General features: G+C 38.9%; 1 protein-coding gene across 1 annotated transcript; it reads left to right on the forward strand.

The window, feature by feature from the left end:
• The first annotated feature begins 7,349 nt into the window (after positions 1-7,349).
• LOC137561915 (olfactory receptor 1-like) lies at positions 7,350-8,225 on the forward strand. Its single transcript, XM_068273260.1, has one exon. It carries the CDS (start codon positions 7,350-7,352, stop codon positions 8,223-8,225), a length of 876 nt encoding a protein of 291 aa, XP_068129361.1.
• Positions 8,226-15,131: the final 6,906 nt, after the last annotated feature.

Consider the following 15,131-nt stretch of genomic DNA (forward strand, 5'->3'; position numbering starts at 1 on the left):
TATTATTATTATTATTATTATTATTATTAATGTATTTATATAGAGCTGACATCTTCTGCAGCACTTTACACAGTACATAGTCATGTCACTGACTGTCCTCAGAGGAGCCCACACTCTAATCCTACCATAGTCATAGTCTAATGTCCTACCATATTATTATTATGTATTTATATAGCACTGACACCTTCTGCAGCACATTACAGAGTACATAGTCATGTCACTGGCTGTCCTCAGAGGAGCTCACAATCCAATCCCTACCATAGTCATAGTGTAATGCCCTACCATATTATTATTATGTATTTATATAGCACTGACATCTTCTGCAGCACATTACAAAGTACATAGTCATGTCACTGACTGTCCTCAGAGGAGCTCACAATCCAATCCCTACCATAGTCATAGTGTAATGCCCTACCATATTATTATTATGTATTTATATAGCACTGACATCTTCTGCAGCACATTACAGAGTACATAGTCATATCACTGACTGTCCTCAGTGGAGCTCACAATCCAATCCCTACCGCAGTCATAGTCTACTGTCCTGCCATATTATTATTGTGTACATAGCACTGATATAATCGACAGTGTTTTGCAGAGTATTTGGCCGTATGGCCTACTGTCCTCAGAGAAGCTCAGCAGGTATTTCCTATCTCGGGAATAGCATAGTAGCTCAAGCACAGTCATAGGCCAACTGGGGAAGGGAGGAGACCAATAAACTTGACTTATGCTGTTGCTGATCGTATTTGCCAGAATCAAATCCGGGTACAACTCACGTTGTACTTGGCAAAATAAAACAATATATATATATAAGGGAAGCCAGTCGTTTATGTTTGTTATTTGTTTTTGGTTGTTTTTTTTTTTTTGTGTGCTTTTTTATTGATTAATTTTGTTAAAATTAATAGATTAATAGACTTTAGATATATTTAGTCAAAATGATCAAAAAACCTGTACAGTAAAATGATTGACACCTGCTGTTGATTGTCATCTTTAGATTGAAGTCGAATACAGAAGGATTGTTTAAAGGGAACCTTAACTGAGAGTGATATGGATGTTTCCTGTTAAACAATACCAGTTGCTTGTCATTCCTGCTGATCTCTTTGGCTGCAGTAGTGGCTGAATCTCAGACCTGAAACAAGCATGCAGCTAATCCAGTCTGACTTCAGTCAGAGCACCTGCTCTGCATGCTTGTTCAGGGGCTGTGGCAGAAAGTATTAGAGACACAGGATCAGCAGGAGAGTCAGTCAAATGGTATTATTTTAAAAGGACAAATCCATTTCCTTCTCAGTTTAGGTTCCCTTTAACTCCACGTCTGCACACATTTTTTGGCATGGCTTAAATTAATTGATGGGACTGAATCAGTACGAGTGTGATTCGTCAAATAGAACACATTTCTCAGTCCATGCTAAACACTAACATAAATAGGGCTATCAAGGACTGGAGTAGGGCAGGCCTCTCTTACAGCATACCACTGGCTCCTCTCTACCTAACACAGACACCTACAATCTTCTTCTGTACCCCCTTAGAAAAAAATATTTCATAAAGAACCTCATAAATATACCACTTCATGCTTAAAGGGGCACTATGGTGAAAAACTTTAAAATGTAAACTTTGTGCAAACATATACAAAAATACAAAGTATGTTTTTTCCAGAGTAAATTGAGCCATAAATTACTTTTCTCCTATGTTGACGACACTTACAGTAGGTAGTAGAAATCTGACAGAAGTGACAGGTTTTGGACTAGTCCATTTCTTTATAGGAGATTCTCAGGGATATATTTATTTTCAAAAGCACTTAGTGAATGGCAGTTGTTCTGTGCAACTATAAGGAATAAAAGCCTTGCTGAGAATCCCCTATTAAAAGATGGACTAGTCCAAAATCTGTCACTTCTGTCAGATTTCTACTACCTACTGTAAGTGACAGCAACATAGTAGAAAAGTGATTTATGGCTCATTTTACTCTGGAAAAAAACGTACTTCTTATTTGTCTATGTTTGCACATATTTTAAATTTTACCATTGTTCACCATAGTGCCCCTTTCAAGTAAGACCAACTGAATACTGGTCTCCCAATTAAGTCAGGCTGGTATGTCATTTGTCCTGTATACTTTGATCCATATTGTACATTTTTTAGGGGAAGCATGTACCGGTATATGTTTGTTTCTATACGTTTGTGTTTCAGTTGTTTGTTAAACTATATGGCATTTAAATTTTGTCCTTACTGTACTGTTATGCTTTATTCTATGGGGACAGGAGGAGACCTATAAGTTGTGTTCTGTGTAGAGATGGGCCGGACAGTTTTCCGGCGAGCAGTATTTTGAGAACATCAGGTGTTCGCATTCGCAGTGAACAGTGAACATTTGGCGTGTTCAATTTACGCTCTATACATCATCATTGAGCTAAACTTTGACCCCTTACCTCACAGTCTGCAGACACATGGCAGCCAATCAGCTAGCACCCCTTCCTGGACTCCTCACCCCCTATCAAAAAGCAGTTGTGGTGGTCATATTGGATCAGTTCTCTGCTGGCTGCTGACTGTTAGTGAGAGCAGGGTCAGACTTGCTGCAGATAGGTAGAAAAAGCATTAGCTAGGTTTGTGTTCTTGTTCCTTACTTGCTATGAAAGCACTCCAGACAGCCCTTTTGAGGGCTAGCACTTTGGTTTTTTTGTGTGTGTGACCCTCCACAGCCCACTGACACCCAGAGCTGTGCACACTACTGCTGTTGCCTCATTAAGTTGCAGGCAGAGAACTGCTCCAATGCATTATTATTTCACTGTCTTCTGATAGTACTATTGCATTTCTCTGTGTGTGACACTCCACAGTCCACTGACACCCAGAGCTGTGCATTATGTGATTTCTTCCCATTAGGGTTTAAAACCTGACTTTGTGTCAACTCTGCAATGTTTGGTGAAACTTTTGGCATGGATCCCCCTACGGCATGCCCTGTCTAGGTGTTAGACCCCTTGAAACAATGTTTCATCAATTTTGTGACCAGAAACAGTGCAGAATGTGCATTTTATACTTTTCCTAACACCCAGCAAGCTGAATGTGTAATATGTACCAGTTGAAAGTAAATACAGGGTTTCGACAAAATCATGTAAACACCTAACATTTTGGCATCATAATCTTTGAACATGTTTTAAGCAATCAAAACTTGACATATGTTAATTTTTTTTGTTTATTATTTTTGTTATTTGATATGTTTAATAAAAAAATAATTGTTTTTTCCAGATATTTAAACAAAAAAATTGGTTATAATTTATAAAAATGGCAGATCTCTCAGACTTTCAAAGAGGCCAAATTGTTGGTGCTCGTACGGCAGATGCTACTGTAACAGAAACTGCTCGAATGCTTGGCATTTCAAGAGGTACTGTCTCAAAAGTAATGACTGCCTTTGAAAGAGTTGCCTGAGAGAGACCGTCGGACTCAAAATCGAATTTTTAGAAAAGCTCGCAAGACCACGGCTCCTAAAATCACTGCAGAGCTGAATGAACACCTACAGAACCCAGTTTCCACAAAAACTGTTGAGCTGCACAAATCTGGATTCCATGGAAGAACTGCAATTAGAAAACCTCTGCTCTCAAAGACAAATGTTTCAACACGTGTAGAGTCATGTAGAAACCACCAGAATTGGCCCCTTGAGCAGTGAAAAAATGTGATTTTGCTCTGAGGAATCATTGCTTACCTTATTTCTGATCTCCTGCCGAGTGTACGCTTGGAGACAGCTGAAAGAAGCATTTCATCCAGACTGCCTTCTCCCAACAGTAAAACATAGCAGGGGTTCTGTGATGATCTCGGGTGCTATTTCTTGGAAATCTGCCGGGCCAATGATTTCCCTTTATGGAAGAATTAACAGCTGAGACTATTTAGGAATTTTGGGCGACCAAGTTCATCCTATGGTTCAAGAACTGTTTCCGGAGGGGAATGCCATTTTTCAAAATGATTATGCCCCAATCCATACAGCTAGAATTGTTAAAGAATGGCACGAGGAACATTCTAATGAAGTTGAACATCTAATCTGGCCACCACAATCCCCAGACCTCAACATTATTGAGCATTTATGGTCGTTTTTAGAGATTCAAGTAAGAAGTCAATTTCCGCCGCCATCGTCTCTAAAAGAACTGGAGGGTGTTTTAACTGAAGAATGGGCTAAAATTCCTTTGGAAACAATTCACAATTTGTATGAATCAATACCTCGGAGAATTGAGGCTGTAATTGCCGCAAAAGGTGGACCTACACCATATTAAAATATATTTTGTTGATTTTCAAGGTGTTTCTATTATTTTGTCTACCCCCTGTACATCCCAATGATACCAAACTTTTTTGTTTTTGTTCTATATGAGACATGAGTCATGCTAATGAAAGAACAAAAATTAAAAGGGAAAGAGCAACCCCCCATATGAAAAGCTAAAATATGATATTGGAACAAAAATTGGAACAAGAAAGCATGTGTATCATAAATGTATACAACTTTATTAGTTACCAACTACAAAATATAAAAACAATTAAAACAAAGGCAGGACGTCCCAAAGCCAAGAAAGGCCCCCAATGATATAAAAATAATCAAGTATGAGTCCTGCAGTAATCACAATTCACAACATTATCAAAAAGTTAGGTATTATTAAATGACTCCCTCAGGAAGTTGCGGTCTGAAGTCAGTAGCGAAGCTTGGGGACAGGCGAAGGAGCGCTCACGTGGTCGTCCCCAAGCGCCTCTACTGACTCATTAGGTGAACCCTGCACCCTATTTCCTATACCTTGCATCTACCTTAATCAACTACTACCTACTCTCACTCCTTATATACTTCAACCCTAGTTAGTTTATTTTTTCACTTCTGCATTGTGTCATATTTTGGATTTTGTCCTTGCTATACCATTCCTCACTTGTGATTGTATTTTGCGCAAATATTGTATATCTCTTCATGCTGAAGTCATATCTATGGCACTAGCACTTTATTATATCTTCTTAGGTGCATAGTGTAAGAAATTGGTGTTTTCTTGATCCTTTTGGCATATTTCCCTCTTTTGAATTATTTGTGGTCCAGTGTCATCTGATTACAATTATTATTACTATTTTTACTCTATGTGACACTGTAGACATTCAGACCGCAACTTCCTGAGGGAGTCATATAATATTACCTAACTTTTTGATAATGTTGTAAATTGTGATTAGTGCAGGACACATACTTGAGTATTATTATTATTATTATTATTATTATTATTATTATATCATTGAGGGCCTGTCTTGGCTTTGGGACATCCTGTCTTTTTTTATTGTTTTATCTTTTGTAGTTGGTAACTAATAAAGTTGTATACATTTATGATGCACGTGCTTTCTTGTTCCAATTTTTGCTCCAATATCATATTTTAGCTTTTCATATAGGGGGGTTGCTCTTTCCCTTTTTTTTTATTTGTGTACTCTTACTTCAGGTCTGTGACCTTACCCCCCATAATCCAATCCAATGGTCTAATTAGCAATATTAATTGCAGAATTATGCTTCCTCGATTTTCTTATTGGTTAAGATATGCTAATGAAAGAAAACAGGTAGTGTGAGAAAATGACTCTTATGGTGCCCATACATGCAATTTTTTTCATCCAATCTTATCATTTCTATGTAGTATAAGGGTAAATTAAGTGACTATAATGTATAGCAGTTCCCTTATATTACATAGAAATGGTAAGATTAAATGAAAAAAAAAATGTACCATGTATGGGCACCATAACAAAGGCATCTTATTTCCACAGTTGATTTTCAATATGCAATAAAATAACTATGGTAAGCAGGTGTAAAAATAACAACTGCCTTTCATTTAATCCATTTTCGGGGAGACATAAAGTACTTTTTCAAAGCCACGAACAGTAATGCCTAGTACACACCATACAATTTACTGTTAGATTATTCTGTTAAATTTTTCTGTTAGATTTTCTGGTGCATTGTCTTCTGTTTATCTCCTGCTGGGTAGAACAATGCCTAATTGCTCGACAGATAGATGGTTAGATAGATAATTTCCAACATGTTGGACATTATCTATCTGGCAGGTAAATCTAACAGAAAATGGTATGGTGTGTACCTAGCATTAGAGAAGGAGGCACACCCCTGGTGTTCAATTTATTGCATGTGCAGCACACTACATATTACAGCACATGCCCTTCATCAGGTGTGACACTGCTAATGAAGGACTTGTCCATGAGTGACACACCTGATGAAGGGGTCCCATAACAGGTAGTGTGCGGCACATACAATGAACTGGCAGCAAATACCTGCCAGTAGTGTGCCTCCTCTTACTGTATACGGTTGCTGGATTGGCAGAAGTGGTGTACCTGCATAAAGGAACGGCACCAACCTTACTATGTCAGCGTTTCACCCCGCTTGAAGGTTGGTGGGATCATGTGCAGGGATGTAACGACATATCATGGGGCCCCCAGCAAAACTTTGATGGGGCCCGTAATGTTCACACCCTTTCCCTTGCCTACCACTGGTGGTGACCCTCCCAGCCTGGGGCCCATCTAGAAAGGATCATAAAACAATTGTGGACATTGTAATCTTCACACCTGTAGCAAGTGTAGCCACAAAAACACCTGATCTGGGGGATAGGCCACTTTATTAGGGTAGTGAAGGTTTAGTTGGGGTCCCCTTACAGCTCTGGGGCCCTCTGCAGTTGCAGGGACTTTTCCCTTGTAGTTACACCCCTGCTCATGTGTCTGATTATTACAGGCATCTATCAGGATGTCTACCACCACAAAAATAGTAGCCAGAGCTCATCTACGGAGACACCATCAAAGCAGCTGGTTTTGGCGCATGGGGCTCAGTGTCAGCATTAAAACTAGGCACCTCAGAACACTAATTTAATACTGCACCAAGCGTGTAAGTGTAATTTGGGGCTTTGGTGACTGCCGGACCCCGAATTACATCTTCCCCCGAGTTGCGATGACTCAGAGGGGGAATTGTGTTTTACGTTGCCGGGGATTTGAGCGGTAGCAGAAGCGGCGTCATTCGGGTTTAGCGTGCGTCTAGCTCACTGGCAGGGTAGATATATACGTATGTGACACAATGACTTTGCTCAGCACCTCCCACTGACTTGCCACATGTGTATTATGTGTTTTCCCACCAAAACTGTCACTATGAATACTGCAGGTGTTTGATTACAGATTGCAGCACTCAAACCTTTGATATGTGGAGTGAATTCAATGTAAACCCAACTGCAAACAAAAACACCTTCAGTATAATAAGTTTGATAAACCTGCTCTCTCTTATATTTTAATGTTTCCGTATGTTCATTTTTACCTCACAGAGCACACAGGACATATATAAAAGTAATGTCACCACAATCTTCTTTATGGGATTCCAGATGGGCAAATTTAATCTGCTGGCTTTTAGTCTTCTCATTCTTATATACTTCATGACAATCTGTGGCAACCTCTTGATTATCACATTGGTGCCATGCAGCAAGACCCTCCACTCCCCCATGTACTTCTTCCTCACACAGCTCTCCATAGCTGACATTATGCTGACTCTAGATATTGCCCCTAACTTGCTAAATATCGTATTACATGAGGGGGCCTCCATGTCTTTTCTTGGTTGCCTCACGCAGCTTCACTTCTTTGGTTTCTCCGAGATAGCTGAGTGTTTTCTTCTACTCGTGATGTCCTATGACCGCTATTTGGCAGTTTGCTTTCCATTACATTATGTCTCTCTCATGAACAAAGAACTTTGCATAAAATGTGCTTTTCTTTCCTGGATGTTGAGCTGGTGTATAGAATTAATTTTGACACTTACCATCTATTTTCTAAAGTTCTGTGGGCCAAATATTGTTGATCATTTCTTCTGTGATATGAATGCTCTGATGCAGCTGTCATGTTCAGATGTGTCCATGGTGAAAATAGAAGGCACCTTGATCTGCATTCTTGTGTTAGTCCTACCCTTCCTCTTGGTCACAGTTTCATACATATACATTGCTCAAGCCATATTAAAGATCTCATCCTTTTCAGGTAGACTGAAGTCCTTTTCCACATGTAGCTCCCACCTGACAGTTGTGTCTATATTTTATGGGACTCTAATGACCATGTACTTAGTTCCAAATAAAGGCCAGTCACAGGTGTTTGGTAAGACGATGGCTATGTTGTACACAGTGATTACACCCTTCTTAAATCCTTTCATCTACAGCTTAAGAAATAAAGATATCAAGGAAGCCTTGAGGAATTTGTTTAAACAAAGAGCATACTAGATGTTGCTTTCACCAAAATGAGACCAGTTTTTTCTATGTATAATTTCTTCAGTATTATAGGTAAATAAACAATGGTTTGTAAAATGTAACGCAAATTCGAAGTCTTAAAAAAAATAAAGACCAAGAGGCTTTCCCCACACCACATTGACCCCCCCCCCCCCCCCCCCCGACTGCTTGCCAGGACCCTCCTTTTCTTCACAGTCAAGTACAAGGGCACTTTCAAGCTTGTGTACATATTGTCTTGGTGCTATTGTGCAGGCATGGACCATACTGGCACCTGCACAGTACAGTTATGTTCATATATGAAGGGGATTGTTACCACAAGCCACATAATTGACAATCGTGCTAAATATATTCAAAGGGTCCTAGCACAGAAAAGGAGGGAACCTTCTGAACTATCTACTGAAGTACGTATCTGTTTTTGTTTTCAGTTCGTCAATTACATTTTAATTTTGCCTGAGCACTTCTCTTATGGATATAACCCAGGATACTGTAACCCTTGAAAAGAGAGTATTGGGTGCCACCACATGTTTTTCTTGTCCTATTTAGTGCCATTTCTTAGGCCTATAATTTGTTGTTTTCTTTTGAATAGAGAGATACATTGTTGCACATTCATATTTCTCCATGTTGAAGGAATGAGCAATAGAACCAAATGCTGTGTTTTTACCAATCCATGCCTTACTTTAACTGAATTCTTAACCTAATGCTATTGTGGATTCATAACCAATGATTTTCCACAGTTCCCTAATTATAGATATATGCCTGCTGCACTGTAAGGTATAGAAATATCTTCTTTAAACAGTAGATTTCCATCTCAGACATAACCAAGTGCAAATAATGTAGAACAAAGAGATAGTCACTCAGCTGATTTTATACAACTGTGCCTCAATCGATAAAACCAACATTCTTGAGTTTATGCAAAATATTAACAAAAAAGTATTTCAAAGGGAATTATCTGTTTGACATGGAAGATGTTATTTTTACTACCACCAGTAAATGACGTGATCTTCATCTAAGGCACAAAGTCTGTATAGTCTGATAACCCGTCTGGACATATCTCGCATCATCTATCATCATCTATACCATATCGATTTTTTTTTTATAATTTTTTTTTTTTGCTTTTGCTTTACAAACTTTCATTACATTGTGTTATACAGAAATAAATGAATAATGCATCAGATGTATTTATTTACTCACTGAGCCCATCCTGTTGTAAAATTGAGCTGTCTTTTTTTATGGTTTACAAATCACCATTGCCATTGTAAAAAGTAAAGTTAAAAAAAAAAAAAAGAAAAAAAATACATGGGAATGAAAGAATGCAGCTCAATGTGTACATTTGGACAAAGAGAACGTTGTATAGAAACACCTAGGAGATGGATAAGGCCACAGTCATCAGTTACATTATGCCTTTCTCTAATGTCAGTAGAGGGATGCAAGAACAGATGACCAGGTGAAATTTATGAGCTCTATTTTGCAGCAAATTTGGATTTTTTTTTTTTTTGCTTAATTGCAGACAAAATCTTCTTTTTCTTTTCATTGCCTTTGAAGTCCACAAAACATTTTCACAGTTGACTTTAAAGCCATCATACATGATATCAACACCATGTCAATTTGGAATGTGTATCATGGCTAATTTAGGGAACATGTCAAAGCAAGATTTTTTTTTTTTAAAAGCAAACCTTATAATTAAAAAAAATAAAATAAAAAATACAACTTTAAAAACACATTTTGAAACTAGTTCCATTCCATACTGAAGGGCAGTGTAAAACCCCCATATATGCTATTATCACCAGATTTGTTATACATGTTGGGGTCAAAAGTGGCAAAATGAAAAAAAAAAAAAATTGTAAAAAATTGGAGAAAATTAAAAAAAAAAAGTGTGTGCTTAAAATTGTGTTTTCAACTCAGTACAATGATTGCTGCAGCTTAAAGAGACTCTGAAGCAAGAATAAAACTCGCTTTTTACCTTATATTCAGCATGGGCATGTTTGCCCCTGCTAAAACGCCGCTATCCCATCCCCCAAATCCCCCCCCCTGCAAAATCCACTACAAACTTGGTCGTAGATTTTGCTGCTCCTGGAGGCAGGGCTAATGGCCGCAGCCCTGCCTCTCAGCGCGTCTATCAGCGGCGGATCTCCGCCTCTCCTCACCCCTCTCAGTGAAGGAAGACTGAGAGGGGCAGGGAGAGGTGGCGATCAGTGCTGATAGATGCGCTGAGAGGCAGGGTATAGCCGTTAGCCCTACCTCAAGCAGGAGACGATCCCCGCACAGCACGGAGGGGATTTTGGGGGTAAATACCCCTCGTTCTGCCGCGGGATAGCAGCGTTTTAGCTGGGGCAAGCATGCCCCTGCTGAATATAAGGTAAAAAGCGAGTTTTATTCTCGCTTCAGACTCTCTTTAAGTCTAATTCATTTTGACATTACTGTATCTATTTAGCTTTCTTTTTTTTACCTTTGTCAATTGCTTAACTTTCATTATTTAAAGGGACAGTACACCTTTTCTTAAACAATTGTTTTTATCTTTAAAATCATTTTTTTTTAACGGACAAGGTATTTTTTACATGTCCCCTGAGGTGAGCCTTAATGTGCAGATGGTGTGGTGTGGATGTCATGTTTGGGAGCTTTGCAATTAACTTTGGCTCCATTGACTTCAATTCAAATTCACAGAACTGGTTTGGACAAATTTGCTCATCCTTAGTTTTGGCCCACTGCCTTGTATGTTTGGAAGATTTTTACTACCCAAAAAAAATATGTTTTATACCTCAGCTACTGACAAAATGATCATTGTTGTCTTTGTTCAGTGCTTGAAATGAGGTGACACAACATTCAGCTAAGTTCACAAACACTGTTAAATCAAATTGAACTTGTTCTGAAGCTACAGAGCATGGGCCCTCTTTGGATGATTTTTAAAATTCCACACCTGGGCCCATATGCAATTAACTTTTCTCCTGGGTGATATGTTCACAACTTATCAATAAATTGCTTTTTAAATCACCAGTAAGCAAGAACATTCTAAAAATAATTTTGACAGTACTTTTTCATTCACTTTTTGGTACTTTTTTCAATTGCAAAGTGCTGACATTTTTTCTCCTAGGAGAAAATTCTTTAAAAAAGTATCCAAAAGCAGGTGAAAAAAGTACTATTAAAATTATTTTGAGCATTTATTTGCTTGTTTGTGATTTCAAATAATTATTTTTTTTCCAAAGTGTTTTATTGAACATTTTTCAGAAAATTTTTTGACATACCATACGTCGCGTGTCCTTTTGCCTAGCTCTCAGGCGACACTGCCAGGTATCAATTGTTGTACATTTCCATATATAACAGAAAAGAGACTGGTTACAATCTGCAGATTATTATATCAGTTTTACAACTCAACCAGAAATCCCCTCTCTTCCCTCCCCTTCCCACCCTAACCCTCCCTTGGTCTCTCTACCCTACCATCAGAAGAAAAAGCGGAAGTAAAAGACATGTCAAATTTTCTGCTGTTTGTTTAACACAAAATAATGCAGTAGATATGCGGGCACTTAAGTCTGCTGAGTTGCTATACACCTAATCCTTGGGTGTCACGAGTACTTGAGATCTGAAGCTTTCCCAGGGAGCCTAGCAGTTGTTGAGTGCAATACCACGTAGAGTATTTGAAGTTCTCCATCAAGGTGTCTATTTCTTGTTGGTTATAATGATGTTGAATAAACTGTTTCCATACCTTAAAAAACTTGTTGGCTCTTTTTTCTTTGCTTTGTAGAGTGTATAGTTTTTCCAACAGGAATAGCTTTAGGAGTTCTTCCTTGACATTGGAGATTGAGGGGGGATGCGAGTTGATCCATTTTTGAAAAATGACTCTTTTTGCCACAATTAATATTATATGATAGAGATCTGAGGGTATAAGTTTAGTGTTAGCGTTCAAATACATTTTATTGACAAGTTTGAAAATTTCAACTAGGAGAAGAGGCAGGAGAAAAAGTTAGTTGCACAAGGGTCTCAAAGTGAAAGAAAAACACAACATGTGAAATCATGGAGGCTCACTTGGAGAAGCGAATAGTCCTAGGTCAAGAGCTTGCAATCAAGGTGCTGGTCTGACATGCTCCAAATTTAAAAGGCTGTTCATTGCACCTGTAGAGGGTGGTGAGTGAAGATTAACCACTTCACCCCCAAGGGATTTTTACCCAAATGGACCAGAGCAATTTTCACCAGAGCTCCTCCCTTTTATTTGACAATAACTTTATTACTACTTCTCACAACAAAATGATTTATACCTTGTTTTTTCCGCCATCAGTTAGGCTTTCTGTGGGTGGTACATTTTGTTTAGAATTATTTTATTCTAAATGCATTTTAACAAGAAAAATAAGAAATAAATGCAAAAAAAATCATTATTTCTCAGTTTTTGGTTATTATAATTTTAAAATAAAATGTTCTTATGTGGATAAAACTTGGCGAGCATGGAAAGAGGATGAGTATCTATCCCCCTGGGCTGAGAAGAGAACTTCCACAGGGCATAAATATACTACTGCTATACAGTTTTGCTCCTCAGATGTCGAGTCTCTATGCCCCCCATGCTCCCTAAGTAGAGATAGGAGCAGGAAACCGTATGGTGGATAGCAATGATCAGACCACACTGCAGATCTTATGGTGTCCACTAATGATACAATCTTTTTGTTCGATCTTACCACTTCTACGTAATATAAAGGACTACCTAAATATCCATTTAAAGTACATCCACTAAGTTTATTTTGTAAGATTGGACAAAAAAGATTGCATCATAGATGGGCACCATTAGATATTTATGTAAAGCTTTTTCATGAAAAATGGGGAACAGTGGGGTGCAGGCGGAGAAATGTAACTGGTGTCATGCAGGGATATCGGGATATAATTACAGGGTACATCCTACACAGGCATCTGTAAAATTAAAGAGACTCTGTACTGAAAATAAACATCCTCTGGGGGTACTTACCTCAGGAGGGGTAAGCTTCAGGGTCCCAATGAGGCTTTCCCCTCCGCTGCAGTTGCAGGCAGTCCAGCGCTGGCTCCTCCGAAGCGTCCTGCAATCCTGGCTCAACAAGCCTGACAAGGCTTGATTATATGTAGTCGAAGGGGCACGGCGAGACCACTGTGGGACGTAGGAGGATGTGGGAAGCCTCGATAGGATCTGGAGGCTTCCCCCACCCGAGGTGAGTACCCCCCAGGGGAACTTTTTTTAGTTACAGATTTTCTTTAAAGTGTTAGCCAATTATAGATAGTTAGGAGGTCTTCAAGGAAGCAAAATTGTACCACATTATAGTGTCATTATTGATTTGGGCAAATGGGAACTAATAAAATTATAAGTGTTCTTGCCCCTTACTTTTTCTTTCCTTATCTTCCTACTCTGTTATATTGCCAAAAACTCATTCAAGCTGAATTTGGCTCATTACTACCAATAAGGCACTAATATGATACACACAGTATTGAAGGAACACAATTATCCATATGCCAAAGACTATACATACATACATATATGAGAGTGATCCAGACAATAGCAGAAATTTTAAGTAAACCAATTAAGGAAACATTTTAACTTAAGTTGGATATACAGGGCCCGATTCAATTCACTTTTTCTCCTAAGCTTTCTCCTAGGAGATACCTTTTTCATCTGCAGCATACGGTAACACAAAGAAGAATACGATTGGCCAGGGCTGTGCAGGCGCAGCTGCCGTTGACTTGCGAGTCGGTGGTAACAGAACTGCACCATGGCAGGAGAATGGAGAATCGTAGAGGACCAACACAGGGCAGGAGATCTGCAGGGGGCTTGGGGGAGCCCCAGGTAAGTGAAACTGTTTGCTTTTAAATAATCTTCAGTTCCGCTTTAAGTCTTTCTGAACTGCACAAGCACAGAACACTCCCCACCATGAGACCACAATTGGACGCAACCGCACATGCACAGAAGCAGCAACTGCAGGGGTTGGTATCTCTTGGAGCAGACAACGACACCCTAGAGGGCATTGGAACTTCAGAAAGGGACCAGAGAGGGGCCTGTTAGTCTGCTAGGGGCTGAAAGAACCCACTGGCAAGTAAATACAGTAAATACACACACACCAAATATCCTATAACCATTTTTTCTATATTTTTTGCAAGGTTTTAAATCCCTTTGTAGTAGCAGCAACACATTGCTACTGGGTAGGATGATTTGGCAGTAGGATTCATGTCATGTGACAAGCAGTGTAGGGAGAGAAGAAATTAACAGATGCACATCAATACGTGTTGAATTCTGTATATATATACATTTTTAATAGCCCTAACACACAATTACTCAATGACCTAGTTTGTGAGCTTTGCATTCTTTGGCATCAATAATTTGTATTGGAATGAAACAAATCTGATTGGCTGTGGCTCCACCGCCTTTTCTGAATTTGAACCCCAGTCACCCAATGGCCAACTGTGCCAGGTTTGAGGCTTGTGCCATTAACAGTGCAAGAATGGCAGCAATTAAATATTCCCCTTGAAAATCAATAAATAAATGAATTTTGACTGGCTTTTGTAGGCACCACCCACCTTTCTGAATATTAATCCCAGTCACCCAGTGACCAACTGTGCAAAGTTTGAGAACCCAGCAGTGTAAGAATGGCTGCAGTTTACATTTCCCAGTGAAATTTGTATTTGTCTCCACCCACTTTTTGATTATGGGAATAAAAAGTATCCTATATGTTATTCCAGGTAATGTACTATGTGTGTGCCAAATTTCAATCAGATCTGTTTAGCCGTTGTTGTTGCGTGATCGAGTAACAAACATCTGAACATCCAAACTTTTGCAGTTATAATATTAGTTATACATAGGGATGGGACGAATCCACAATTTCTTCGAATCCGGATCCGAATCTAAAAAGGTTCTCGAATATCTTGAACCTTTCGAATCTCCAATCTAACGAATCCTGCACA

The sequence above is a fragment of the Hyperolius riggenbachi genome, chromosome 3 (genome assembly GCF_040937935.1).
Source record: "Hyperolius riggenbachi isolate aHypRig1 chromosome 3, aHypRig1.pri, whole genome shotgun sequence".
NCBI classification, from domain to species: domain Eukaryota; kingdom Metazoa; phylum Chordata; class Amphibia; order Anura; family Hyperoliidae; genus Hyperolius; species Hyperolius riggenbachi.

Excerpts from the sequence above, each read along its gene's own strand:
- LOC137561915 (XM_068273260.1), top strand. The coding sequence starts at position 7,350 with ATGGGCAAATTTAATCTGCTGGCTTTTAGTCTTCTCATTCTTATATAC.